Source organism: Pavona decussata, unplaced genomic scaffold (assembly GCF_977016875.1).
Source record: "Pavona decussata unplaced genomic scaffold, jaPavDecu1.1 SCAFFOLD_39, whole genome shotgun sequence".
NCBI lineage: Eukaryota > Metazoa > Cnidaria > Anthozoa > Scleractinia > Agariciidae > Pavona > Pavona decussata.
In genome coordinates, this window is record NW_028145461.1 from 720,001 (window position 1) to 733,189 (window position 13,189).

Below are 13,189 nucleotides of genomic sequence, written 5' to 3' on the forward strand. Positions count from 1 at the left end.
AGGAAGTTCCGGTAAAAAAGGGGCCTGGCCAGGCCATTCCCACCTTCAGTTGTCAATCAACCATCAGAGCGTAAGCAACAGACAAACAACATGTGTCTTTTTCTTCTGCTTTTACCGATAAAATTGGCTTAGTTTTCAGAATAACCCTTATTAAACAAATGAGAACTTTATATCTTATATTGCTGTGGTGATATTATAAAATTTTGAGGCGTATTTTTCAGAGGACGCTTGAGTCAACAACTTTCCACGACTGAACGGTGTCATAATTTGCGTATCTCACGCCCACGGAAAGGTGTGAAATGAAGGAGGGTCTTGCCCTTTCATAGCGGAACGTCTTGTTTAACAACTATTAAAAAAAAATAAATCCACACCCTCAAAAATACGGCTTCAACACCGAACCATTTTCTCTTCATAGTAGTTTTACGGATTTTCGATTAAGTATTCTTATAAACTGGGTAAAAACAGGAGTGATCAGTCTGCTGAAAAACGGCCTGCAACACAAACAACGTAATCAACCAATAGAAATCAAAGAAAATGCATATGACAGGCAAGCAAGCGCGGGAAAACACATGCAACAAACACAGAATTGGTGAAGCGCGTTTGGTTTGACTACCGTAACCGTAATGGTTCGATTCACTGTCCGCTTTCAACAACGTTGAAGCAGAACGACCTAGCTGTTCAAACGCCCGCGACATTTGGTTCAACCAACTCGGTTGTGCGCATGTTGAATCAAATGTTGAAACCGTTTAAACGGCCCTTTACTTTCTGTATCGTTTACGTAGTTGACATTGTTGTACAAACCCAGCCATGCATGTGGTAAAAATAAAACTAAACATGTTATGGTTGATGTTTTTTTAACAGAAGGCTTTCTCAGGGAGCTGCATTCAGGTTCAAAGCAGTGACGGGAACGATTACTTTCCGGAAAATACCGAGGCAACGATCAGTAAGTGTCGGGAATGTTCGCAATTTATACAATGGTTGATAAAGAGAAATTTCACTAGGTATTTTGTTAGTCGTATGTAAGGACAGAGACTGTTAATTTATTTGGCGGCAGAGGGAGGGGTCAGTGGAGGGGCTTTTGCAGCACGGACAGTAAGGCCTAAATTTGTTCGGCTCGAGTGAGATACAACTGCCGCGCTGAAGGCATAAACCGAGGGAAGTACGGACCTCGAACTAGGCTAATAAGACGAATTCATGTATAAATGTGACGTTTTAGAAGGCCAGGCAGGTATAAGCTAGTATTCGAAAATTCCTAAACTTCTAAATTCTGATTCGATCTGGAAAGCGTCCCCAATTAGTGCTCTGCGCTAAATACATTGACACTTAAAATAAAGTAACCTTTTTATTTTTTCCCTAAGATGGCTCCTCACTGACTCTTGGACCTTTCAATATAAAAAATACAAATTAACTGTGCTCTAATTGTGCTGCAATGTGTTTAATTTCAGTATCAAACTCCTGTTCGAAGCTCCGCAGTCAAAGCTTTATGTCAACAACAAGGTACGAACTACCGGTCAGTTTCCCTGGCTCAATGATTAGGTACAGCGTCACAGGCTGTGTGACTTCGGGATTCCTTGCAAGAGCCGGAAACTAGTCAGGAAATACTTCGTTCAAGACAATGGAGACATCGTGTTAAACTGTTGAAATAATTACCCGTTCGGGTCAACCTAACTCGATCAAAGAGTAGTCTGCACTATTCATGAAATTTGAAAAAAAAAAATTTGACAAAAAGAAAGCAAATCACCACCTTGAGAGAGGTTTGGAAATGTGTTCTTAATTATCATAAAATTTGGCGGGCTTATTAAACGGTTGGAGCTCGAAGTTGGTAAAAAAAAACTCAGTTAGGCCTTGCTTTTTCAACTCACTTCTCGCTGTTCGGAAACAGGGAGAAATACTCTTTCTAGTGATATATTACCGGTCAAACATTATACAAAGTTATGCTGAATTGCATGCGCGCTAAATATGCGAACAATGAACCGTGGGGAGTCGGGAAGTACTTTTCCAATCCAGCTTGCATCAGTCTTATGAGCACTGTACACGTTAGCTCTCAAGTTTAAACTAGAACGTGCGATGAAATACATGATCAGATTATTGCCAAATCATGAGATTTCTGCTAAATTTTCCTAGCTTGTTTTAATCTGGGAAGACTTTTGTCTTTCGTGTAAAAGCAAGAATCAAATGAAGTCGTGAATTTTCGTGAACTGATCGGTGGAAGCTGCTAATATTTCATCGCATAATAGCGCCTCTATTCTAATCATTTGTTTTCTTCACAGTCAGTGTTTTTGCACTGAGCGCTGCACATGTTCGATCGTCCAACCACTGTCCCCTTCGTCCTCTGTCGGAAGTGAATACCTCAATCACCGTCGCTGGAGCCAAGAACACCTCGTTTCCAGCCTTAAGCTTCCTCAACGAGTCGGGGCATCAACTCCCGTGAACCTCTCCCCCTGTGTAACGCCAACTAGATCTCGAAAAGGAAGCAGAAGCAGCTGGAGTCAGGGGGGTGACAGCTTTCAAGAGAAGGGTGATGATATCTGCATCGTTGTAACAGATGCAGACCCAAAGTCTAATCCATGGGGGAGTTCTGAAATGGAGCAAGAGGGCGCTTCGTGGATGGCAAATTTTACCGCGATCACCACTCAAGAGCCAAAGTCGAGGAATTCTCCAAAAAACAAGTCATCCTCTCCAGGTTTGAATGAAGATCATTTTTCATTGGTTTTAGTCTTCCTACTTTAGTAGTACATTAGTCGATCACCAGACAAGTTCGCGCAAAGCTTGGCTGGAGGGGCGTGCGAATGCTTCTTGCATTGGTGACGTCATTGCTCGACGTCATTAAACAGGTTTAAACCTCAGGACTAACGACATTTAAGATACTGAAGCAAGTTTTTAAACCTTGTTTTCATAGAGTTGAGCCAATAACAAGTGTGATACTGGTTAGAAGGAACGCGCTGTTTTGAGTTTTATCAACCTTTCACTAATAGTACCATTTTAAAACTATCAGTGAAATCCTGCATGAACAGATAAAAAGTTATTGTTTTCTTGGCGAAAAGAAACTTTCAAATTAAATTTTATCGTAGAAATGGCGACCCGTACGCACGCACGGTACCATACTTGTACTGAGAAAACTACAGGCCATACAAGCGTCTTAGATGGAACTCGTTCCTTTCAGAACGTTGAAAAAAATCTGTTTATTATAATTTGTAGGTTCGTCATCAATGAATGAAAGCAATGAGAAGAATTCAGAGGAAGACAACAGACAAGAGCTGACACAGAAAATTTTGCTCTCCTTCGCGCGACAAATCGCAGTCGGCATGGTAACGGCCTGGCCCCAGTTGTTCAAAGAACGGATAACTTTATCCAGCGGATAAATCACTATCCAGTGGATAAAATGTACTCCAACCAAAACATTAGTTTCCTACAATCGCTGGATAGCGATTTATCCACTTGATAAAGTTATCCGTTCTTTGGACAACTGTAGCCTGTTATATACTGCAGTACTTATAATCCAAGCAAACCATTGATCAAAACGTTTTACCTGATGTGTACTCTTCCTTGCAAAATTTTTTTTTAGCATTTGTTTTAGCGTATTTAGGGCGAAATGGCCAGTTTGGAATCATAAACGTGGTAATGCAACACCTCCGATCCAGGCTCGCGGGGTGATTTCTTTCATTTTGAAATTTAGCCTTCTCGTTCTTTTCAGTCAAATGCGTTAATTAACACAAATGTTAATTTACAAAAATATTTTAATTAAGTGCCGAAGTATTCAGCACTGTAGCGCTAACTGGGGACTCAATAAATCAGTGAAATAAATATACAAACTGAACATAACATTTATTAAAAGATACCAACTGGTGGGAGGCAAAACCAGTTGGCTATTTACAAAGGGCGGCCTTGGATTTGAAAACGGGGCTACCGTGAAACAAATCCAAGTGGTCAGAGGTGGACTTAAACAAGTCAGGCGCCCTAACCACGAGGCTACGCCGCCTCTCTAAGCAAGTTTGTTTAACAATATTGCTTACTTGTTTTAGGAATACTTGTCACAGAAAAAATTCATTCACCGGGATCTTGCAGCTCGTAATATCCTTGTCTGCGACGACTATTTGGTAAAGATATCTGACTTTGGTTTGACCAGGGATGTATATGAGAGCTGCGAGTATCATAAGGCACAAAGCGCGGGAAAACTTCCCATCAAATGGATGGCCATTGAGTCACTTTTCGACAATATATACACCACAGAGAGTGATGTGTAAGTGTAGCTTGGTTTTAAGCTCATTACGTTTGGCTTACTTGAATTAGCCCAACCCCACCCCCTCCCCCCTCAATAGGGCTGTTCAGTCAGGTTACTCCACCCGTACGGCTGGTCGCTTCTCAAACCTACCAGGATCACCGGAGGATCCTGAAAGGGATTATCAATATTATTTACAAGACCAATTCAAAATCAACTTTCCCAGCACTATATTGTATCCAAAACATAGCCCAAATAGTTTTTTTTTTCTGTCCCTATGGCCCATTCCCAGACCAACTTTGCCGCTCAAATTCCATAACTGTCCCTTCAGAATATATGGAAACATAAATCACTGGTTTCTATGGAATTTGTGGAAATTGTAAGGCGATCGCCCGACTACTTGCGCTTACATGGAAACCAGACAATAAATCCAATGTCACTGGAGGGGGAGGGGGAATTCACCATTTTTGGATAACTGTCACGTGACTTGCGTTACACCTTTGCTCCAACGTAGGAGTTAAGGCGTTCCAAACTAAATCGTCCTTTTCCAATTTAGTAAAATTCCGCTAAAAATGGTGATATTTTCTATTTTTGATCTCGTTCTTTTTTAAATTACAAGTTATTGCTTATATTCTGACGGAATAAATTCACCTTAAAATTAAACTCGCTCTCCTTGGTCAATTTCTGGCGGAGTTCAAAATGAATCTGCAGGATATACTACCCATTCGCTTTTTTCTCATAAAATATCAGTTTGACGTAAGTCCGATTTTCAGACCCAAAATTTCTTATTATTTGTTTTTTTTTTCTAATTAAGACTACTTGTGGCCGACGATGGATATTTTTTGAGTCCGATTTTCGGACCCAAAAATTTCTTTCACTCCACCATTTATGGGTTGTGGTCGAAGATGGATATTTTTTTGAGTCCGATTTTCGGACCCACAATTTAATTTTCTTTCAGTCCACCATTTACAGGTTGTGACCGACGATGGACATCTTTTGAGTCCGATTTTCGGACCCACACTTTTTTCCTTCAGTCCACCATCTACGGGTTGTGGCCGACGATGAATATTTTTTGAGTCTGATTTTCGGACCCAAAATTTTCAATTAACGAGCGTATTCATGCTGTTTTGGTTCTGTTTTAGGTGGTCATATGGCATCGTTCTGTGGGAGCTCATTACTCTTGGTAAGTGGTGATCAGTTTGAGATCCTGGACGGTAATGCACCAGGGGAACTGTGTTCTTTATCTGTATCCAAGATTTGGATGCCTAGAACTTCACTTGCGTTTTGCTTGATTGACTGAATAACCGATTGATGATTGGTTGGTTGGTTGGTTGATTGATTAATTGATTGCATTTGATTGATTGATTGATTGACCTTGCTAATTTGCTGACATTTCACAAAAATCACCATTTTCAAATCTGTTACTCAACAGGCAGCTCTCCGTATCCCGGTGTAGGTGGAAGAGAGATTCACAAACTAATTAAAAACGGATACAGAATGGAAAAACCAGAGAACTGCAGCCAGCCAATGTAAGTAAAAAAAAAACAACCGGCTTATTACTACATGGATTTTTGACTTCGTGAACCATATAGCTTACGAGCAAAAAAACTGATGATCGACCAGGGAAGATGGGGGTTTGTCATCCAATAATATTCCTAAAATGATACTTTCACTGCTGGTTTATTCCTGAGTGTAGTAATGCGAAATTATCGCAAATGAAAATTTAATGGCGAGTACACTATACACTCAGTGAAACGTGGCGCACGAAATTCATCAAGAAATCGAAAAGAGAGAAGACTTACCTTGCAAGCGGACTCCCTCGATCTTCCTTGATTTTTCAAATGCGATCGAGCGGATCTCTGCTTGCAAGGTACTATTTTTCTATTACCTTCTGCGAACATGGTCATATTTGACATAGTTCTGCATTACACCCCCGAAAACTCTAAGCTATTCATTTCATTGCTATCAAAGCAACCTATACAAAGTTCAATATCAGGGCCGGGTTGTTCGAAAGCCGCTAAAGCTAATCCACGAATAGAAGTTAATCGAGGCTTTCATGTCGCTCATTAAAACTGGTTTTAAAGGCTAACTTCTTGCTAAAGGCTGAAGAAAAGTCTAAGTAAATATTGAGGGCCAAAAATCTTTTGGAAGAATCTCCGTCAGTATTGATTATCAATCAAACTCAAGTCAAAGTTTGCGTTGATCCAAGATTAGCTTAGTCGAGCTTTGAACAACGGGGCCCTGGGGCCCGTTTCTCGAAAGTCCCGGTAACTCACCGGGCCCGATAAGTGTCTTTGATGAAAAATGTTACTTAACAGAAGTCATTTTTTGTTAGCTTTGAATACCAAATTTCAAAATGTTATAATTCTATAAACGCATTGGCCAAGTACTCTGTCTGTAATCACAGTATAATCAGCGAAAAAAACATTTAAAAATATACTTACCGGGCCCGGTAAGTCACGACTTTCGAGAAACGGGGCCCAGGGGCCCGTTTCTCGAAAGACCCGGTAACTTACCGGGCCCAATAAGTGACTTTGGTGATAAATGTTTCTTAGCAGAAGTCAATTTTTGTTAGCTTTGAATACTAAATTTTAAAATCTTATAATTTTGTGAAAACATTGGCCAAGTACAATGTCTGTAATCACTGTGTAATCGGCGAAAAAACATTTTAAAATATACTTATCGGGCCCGGTAAGTTACCGGGACATTCGAGAAACGGGCCCCTGAAAAGTAATTTTACAAAACCATTTTGCTTCAATTCTTGGGTTTTTTTTTATTTTATTGTTGTTGAGAAAAAATATATATTTAGGATATCTGTGCGGAAGGCCTTTTAAAATCGCCTCAGAAATTCGGATTTATTCGTAAAGCGAAGAAGACAGCGTTTTAAGAATTTTGCTTGAATGTTCTCGCTGGGTGCCCCTGAACAAAGTCTGAGATCCCACCCAAAATCGTCCGTAAAGAAGTTACTACCCAACGTAGCGCGTAGCGTTACCTAATATAAGTACGGTATTTTATTTGTATAATGGTCTGAAATAGGATCTTAGTTTTGACCATTTTTAGTCTGAACTGAAATAGTCTTGCTTGCTGGTAGCAAATAGGATGCAGGTGTCGGTTTTTGTAACCTAAATTTTAACCGTCTACCTCGGTCGCTCACTCTCGGGAGATAGCGACCGAGGAGACGGCTGAACTTTGAGTCAAACGGGAGAAATTTTTTATAATAGGCTAAAGGTTTAGAGATACACCTCACCCCGCACTATCGTTCGGCTAGACTACGCCCTGTCACACGCCGTCGAATCTTTCCTTTAGACAAGAAAATTTGCTTCGCATTGCTTCTCTCCAACCAAGTGCATATATAAGTGACCTGCGCTTGGAGGGGTGAAATCTACACAAGGAGACAGAATACTCCGGTCACCTCGATACTTTATAGCAAAGGCTGGGGAACTATATATAGGCTGGTAGATTCTTAACCATGAATCCCGCGTTCTTGGTTTAATAAACTATAGAAACTGTTTTAATCACAGCTATCAGCTCATGATGTCCTGCTGGGCAGCGAATCCACAAGAAAGGCCGAGCTTTACAGATTTGAGAAATGACTTGGAGAAAATGTTAGAGGAAGATGATGAGTTGTATATCAGTGTGGCCGCCGATGACTTCGATTACTATTGCAATCTTGCAAACAACGTCGACAGCAGCTCCAGCGAAGACGAGGATCTGCCATTGCAAGCTACGGCTACTGAGACGCAACCCTTCGTGTGAACGATCAATTTTTGCCTCCGAAAGTCTCCTGGCGGCGACGTTTGTTTAATCTCAGAGGCAGTTTCAATTGAATTTAGAAAAAAAAAATTGCGCTTGCTTTGGTTTTTGCCTTTTATACTCTGTCATTGGTTAAAAAACACGCACCACTTTCTCAACCAATGAGAAGCAAAACCGCTCACATGCTTTTTCGCGCGCTCGACGCCTGTTACATGAATTTGCTTCAAATTTTGATTGGCTCACTGCAATGCTTTCGTCGTTTGTGAATGGCCAGAGTAATTACTTTGCTTTTGGTTTAGGCCAATGAAGTCGGCTGTATTTGGTTTTGTAGTTAGTGTTTTAAAAATCATCGAATTTAGGTCCCAACCTGTTGACCTGCAAGTGGAATAGCCAACATGAAGAGGACCTGTTATCCTTTCAAGGGCACCTTAGTAAAAGATCACTTGCATAAGAAGTCAATACATGCTAATATATTTTTTTCTTGAAATGTGAAATCACGTTATCCCATTTTCCAGCAAAAAAAAGGGGAGAAAAACGGTAAAAAGAGTGGCAAACTCAGCATCACGACATTCTTAGAGTTTGCCATGTCTACACTAGACAACCGTACTTTTGGACGATCCCCACCAGCCCCACCCTAAGCGAACCAACTTATACTTAGATACGTTAGACTAAGGCAAACTGAAATCACCAACTTATTGAGTGCACACAACAGTCATTACTCTGAAATAAACGTATTGTTGCCAGGATTATTTTAGCTGAATTTCATTTTTAAATATTTTACGTGTACATGTAGCATTACCAAGAATTTGTAATCCGTTTAATCGCCTAACGCAACCACCATAAAATTCAGGCAAGCATAAAATACATTTGAAACTATTTGCCTTTAAATACGTACATAAGTATAGCTCGTACGCTGTAAACGGTGAACGGTTTACCTGTACAATAATTATGTGTAAATAAAAATATATGGTCTCTATTAAAATTAAAATATAGCACTATAGTTGATTTGTTCTTGACGGATTATAGTTGGGGCTGTTTCAAACATTTTCAGTTGACGATGACTATGCGTAAGTCAATTAATTAATTGCCACCTTAATTTAAATCTATCTCTTGATTTTCTCCCCCTATACATCCTTTTGATCATTCGTTTCGTTTACAGAAGTGTTTGCTTTGCACTGCTTTTTGGTACTCTGCCTTCCATGTTACATGAAAGCCATTTACCTTCATTTTGTCCACTTCACCTCCCTTAGCGTCGACAAGCCTTTGCTACCGACTGGTTGTATGAATGTTTGTACTAAACAGAATACTAAAATGAAGATCGTTGGTTGTTGTGGCTGTTGCCAGTTTGGGCAGCGGAGCCGAAAAGAATTAAGACAAACGTCTGTAAATATTTAAACCAACCTTCTTCCGGTTAACAGTACCCACAGGCCACGCGGGCTGAACAGTAGATAGCGGAAGAGAGTTTGAATCTAAAACAAGATGCTAAATATTTTCCATAAGTTTTGAAATCTGGAAAAATTATGAAGTGAAAACTACAGATTTCCGGTAAAAGAATATTCTCTTGAAATCTAAGGAATCAGTAGCCAAACTATACAGCGTGAACTCTCAAGTTTAATTTGTGCATACATTTGTCTGTAGAAGCTCTCAAACTCTGCGCGAAATGTAGACGCGTAGAAAATTCAAAAACGTTAGATAACTCACTTTATAGCCAGACACCACGACGTTAACTTTTATAACTTTTAGTGCCTGTTAAACGCCACAATTGGCAATAATGATTTGTTTGTTGCGGGAGTATTCAGCATATATCAGTTGGCCGGCATACATTATAAATCAGTCTTTGACTGGCAGTTTCTTTTAAAAATGCCTTTGCATCAGTGACAGTTTCTGTCAGCCCATCTTGGCACAACAGTGTGATGTTTTAACTTGTAGCTGATCCGAGTCAAATAAGTTACCGGTACATTAATCACGTAATTTGCGAGATGTTAAAAATAAAAATTAAACACTAAGTGGATTTAGTGCTATTATTTGAGCTGTTCTCGATGGGAAAAACGTAAAACGGAGCATTGCAATTTATATATATTTAACGAGTATTGCCATTGGTCAGAAATCAACTAATCAAATTCCCTCCCCCCCTCCCCCCCAACTGAAGCCCTAAATGTAATCTTGATGCAAAGCCTCTCGGAGGCTCTTCGCTGTTGCTGATACGGTTCTGCTGTGAGTGTGGAATAGATAAAAGTTTAGCTCTTTGGGTCAACAGCCCCTGAAGATTTCTCAGTAGAGGTCTCCAGATTTTTGACTCCGGGGGTTGACAGGTATGTTGGTGCACAAGACAAAGGAGAACAAAACTTAAACTGGATTGAAAATTCTCAAACCAAGAACATATCTATACTTTATCAGTGCATCACATCTTTATACAGTAGTATAGATAAATACATTATCAATGAAACACCATATGTTTTAATGGTTTTCTTGTCTCTACTACATTTAACACCGAAAATGCTACCATCACAAAAAAAATATATTAATATGGAATATAATTAAGTTTCATTAAATTGAAACCTGGGGTAGAGTGATTTGCCATAACCAGCTTGAATCAAAGTGAAGAAGTCATTGCCAATTAGAACCACATTATATTATTAGGCAGCTTGGATGAAGCAAATTTATGTTGTACGAATACATTAACATTGGTGATTCTGTCAATAATTTGTTCTTTTTCCATGTGAAAGTAACATCAATCATTTGATCCACTAAACACTTCTATAACCCAATCTACTCAAAAGAATTAGCCTTCCTCTCTTTGCCTTGAATTATGACTCTGCAGTGCATGTATTATTAACAATTTATATTAAAGATATGTTGGAAACTCAAATTACTTAAGATCTAAGATCTAAAGACTGCTTTAACTGGGTCAATGTAAAAGCAAGTTACAATTCGTCATCAGTGGTCGATTCGGCTTCACTGGGTGTTTTCAAAATCTCTTCATAACAGGTAGCACATGGCAGGCCGTTATTTGGACCACAGTACCCATCATGTCCCTCGCACTGGACCCCAAAATAACAGCCACAGTAAATTGCACCAGTCCACCCTTGCCATCTGTTTTTCTCCCACAGGGCAACCACTCGTTCGGTCTTGAGTACTCTACAAGCTGGACAGTTGACACCATTGTTGGGTCCGCAGTACCCATCATGTCCAGGAGACTGCACACCAATGAACCTAAAAAAGGCAACAAGGCAGACATCTCATGGGACTTGTTACTACAAAAAAGGGGTGGCAAATGGTGTTATGTGCATTGAAACTATTCTGAGTTGTCTTATGGCCAAGTATCAAGAAGTTTTGTCATTGTGTCTTGCAATGATGAATTCAGAATTCATCATTGCAACGAGGAATATTTACGAAAAGCGTTTACGAATGTAATAAAACAAGTTAAAGTTCGCTGAGATCTGACAAGAGCTCGTTTTGCAAAATACAGATCTTTAATCTCAAAACTCTGAACTTCCGGTGTTTATTCTTCACTTTTGTTTACATCACAACGCGCGCCGAACAATGATCTCACTTGATATCATTATTTTACCCTTCATTTGTTTTCATTTCCTTTCGTTTCGTTTCGCAAGATACAGTGAGCCTATATCTCTTTGTGTCAAACAGGCCTTTTGTGTAACAGAAAAAGCACTTCATTCCTCACAATTTGAACAAACCTACAACAAGAATTGCCGTGACAGCTAGTGGCCCTTTATCAGCCGGAAGCGAGCAATCTAATTACACCAGCACTGATGTAGTCCAATATAAGCGGAAGTGACAATAAAAGCGAAAGTAAAACTTAAGTTGGTGCAAAAACATTGGCAAAACGAAAGAAGTCAAGTGGAAGTAGTGTACAACTTGTCAGCTTTCTCCGCTGTAATTGAAAATGGCTTGATAAAACCATGATTAACAGAATTAAGTGAATTAAGTCTGTGTACTCACCTTCCACAATAGTAGAGACCCGTAGAGCCAATGGATGGAGAATACCCCGGTCGTTTGCACGGGCGATAGAGGTTGTTCACACCCACTTTGTCCAGCTCGCTCATTTTCACGTTGAGCTCGTGTGAAGGCTTCGTGAACCAAACGGGATCACCGGACCTCCGCAAGTATTCTTCGTCTTCGCGATACAGCATGATGCTGTAGGGATCAAAGCGGGTGACGCCGTACAAGTCATCTAACTTCTTGTACTGGGAACTGTCTTTCCCAACCTTGATGGAGTAATCTCGATCTTGTCTCTGGTGCTCATGACCAAAACCAAGGGCATGGAGGAGCTCGTGACAGCTTGTTCTCCTTTTACTCTTCCATCCGGAGTAAAGGTAAATTTCGGAGGTGTCGTTAAGCAGAATGCTTCCCCTGGTAAAGCAAGATGTTTTCTCATTTCCGGCGATCGTCACTATCGCTTTCGACTTCTCAGATACGGTGTGTAGGTTGAGTCCCGGAGCAGCGTCGTTGATGTCGTTGATGGCTCGTTCAATGTGTTCGATCCAGGAGGATGCAACATCGTTTAACTCTGAAGAACTGTTGCAGTAACCAGCAATCCAGATGGACACAGATACCCGGTCATTTTCCTCTCCTAAGTACTGCAAACTCTGAGTCTTGTAAAACTTGCGAAGCGGATGTTCATCAGATGCAGAAATTTCTTTAACTGCCTTTGCATACTCGGCAGATGTATGACCTTTTTTCTTAGCCGCATCTAAACCTTTGTCGCGTACAGCTAAAAGGCAACAACCTCGCCGAAAGTGTTCGTTCGGTAGGTCTCCGGTTCGCAAAACAAACGCACCCCTGTCTGCCATCGTGGAGTCTTAGAAGATCGCTGGAGTCTGAAAGATTGGTGAAAGAGAGATTGCTCACAGGCTAGTTTTCCGTGAAATATCGGAAACCCGGAAGTATAAATGTAGGGGCTTGGGTCATCGAGCCCTGATTGGACAGTGAAATATTCTGACCAATAACGAAATCCCTTCTGAGGCTTTCCCGTTTCCGGAAATTCTAGTGGCGACGAAATTATCCAGGAAAAAAATTGTTGAAATAAAAACAAAACATCGTGCAAAATGCATGGCGTTAGTAAACTTTTAAAGCTAATAAATTGAATTTTTTTTTTTTAAGAGGAAAAACCTAACGACTGCAGTATTGTTATTATCGCAAAGAGGTTTTGCGTGACACAGTTAACACCGTGATGCGTGACTGGAGGAGCTTATGCTA

At 40.3% G+C, this 13,189-nt stretch overlaps 2 protein-coding genes across 2 annotated transcripts in view; one reads left to right on the plus strand and one right to left on the minus strand.

The window, feature by feature from the left end:
- LOC146483338 (uncharacterized) overlaps window positions 1-8,274 on the plus strand; it is a 31,747-nt gene extending 23,473 nt beyond the window's left edge. The window contains exons 20-27 of the mRNA XM_085106087.1: window positions 862-943; window positions 1,446-1,497; window positions 2,271-2,683; window positions 3,199-3,308; window positions 4,023-4,240; window positions 5,362-5,402; window positions 5,652-5,748; window positions 7,741-8,274. Of these exons, the coding sequence (XP_084962213.1) occupies window positions 862-943; window positions 1,446-1,497; window positions 2,271-2,683; window positions 3,199-3,308; window positions 4,023-4,240; window positions 5,362-5,402; window positions 5,652-5,748; window positions 7,741-7,975 (1,248 nt within the window). The 3' untranslated portion in view covers window positions 7,976-8,274. The remainder of the gene's footprint in view (window positions 1-861; window positions 944-1,445; window positions 1,498-2,270; window positions 2,684-3,198; window positions 3,309-4,022; window positions 4,241-5,361; window positions 5,403-5,651; window positions 5,749-7,740) is intronic.
- Window positions 8,275-10,412: 2,138 nt separating this feature from the next.
- On the minus strand, window positions 10,413-13,007 carry LOC146483339 (uncharacterized). Its single transcript, XM_085106108.1, has 2 exons — window positions 11,933-13,007; window positions 10,413-11,185 (listed from the first exon to the last, which is right to left on the minus strand). Exons 1-2 carry the CDS (start codon window positions 12,781-12,783, stop codon window positions 10,897-10,899), a joined length of 1,140 nt encoding a protein of 379 aa, XP_084962234.1. The 5' UTR covers window positions 12,784-13,007; the 3' UTR covers window positions 10,413-10,896.
- Window positions 13,008-13,189: the final 182 nt, after the last annotated feature.

Excerpts from the sequence above, each read along its gene's own strand:
- LOC146483339 (XM_085106108.1), bottom strand. The coding sequence starts at position 12,783 with ATGGCAGACAGGGGTGCGTTTGTTTTGCGAACCGGAGACCTACCGAAC. Across the intron at positions 11,186-11,932 it reads GGTCTCTACTATTGTGGAAG|GTTCATTGGTGTGCAGTCTC; the intron begins GTGAGTACACAG and ends TGCCTTTTTTAG.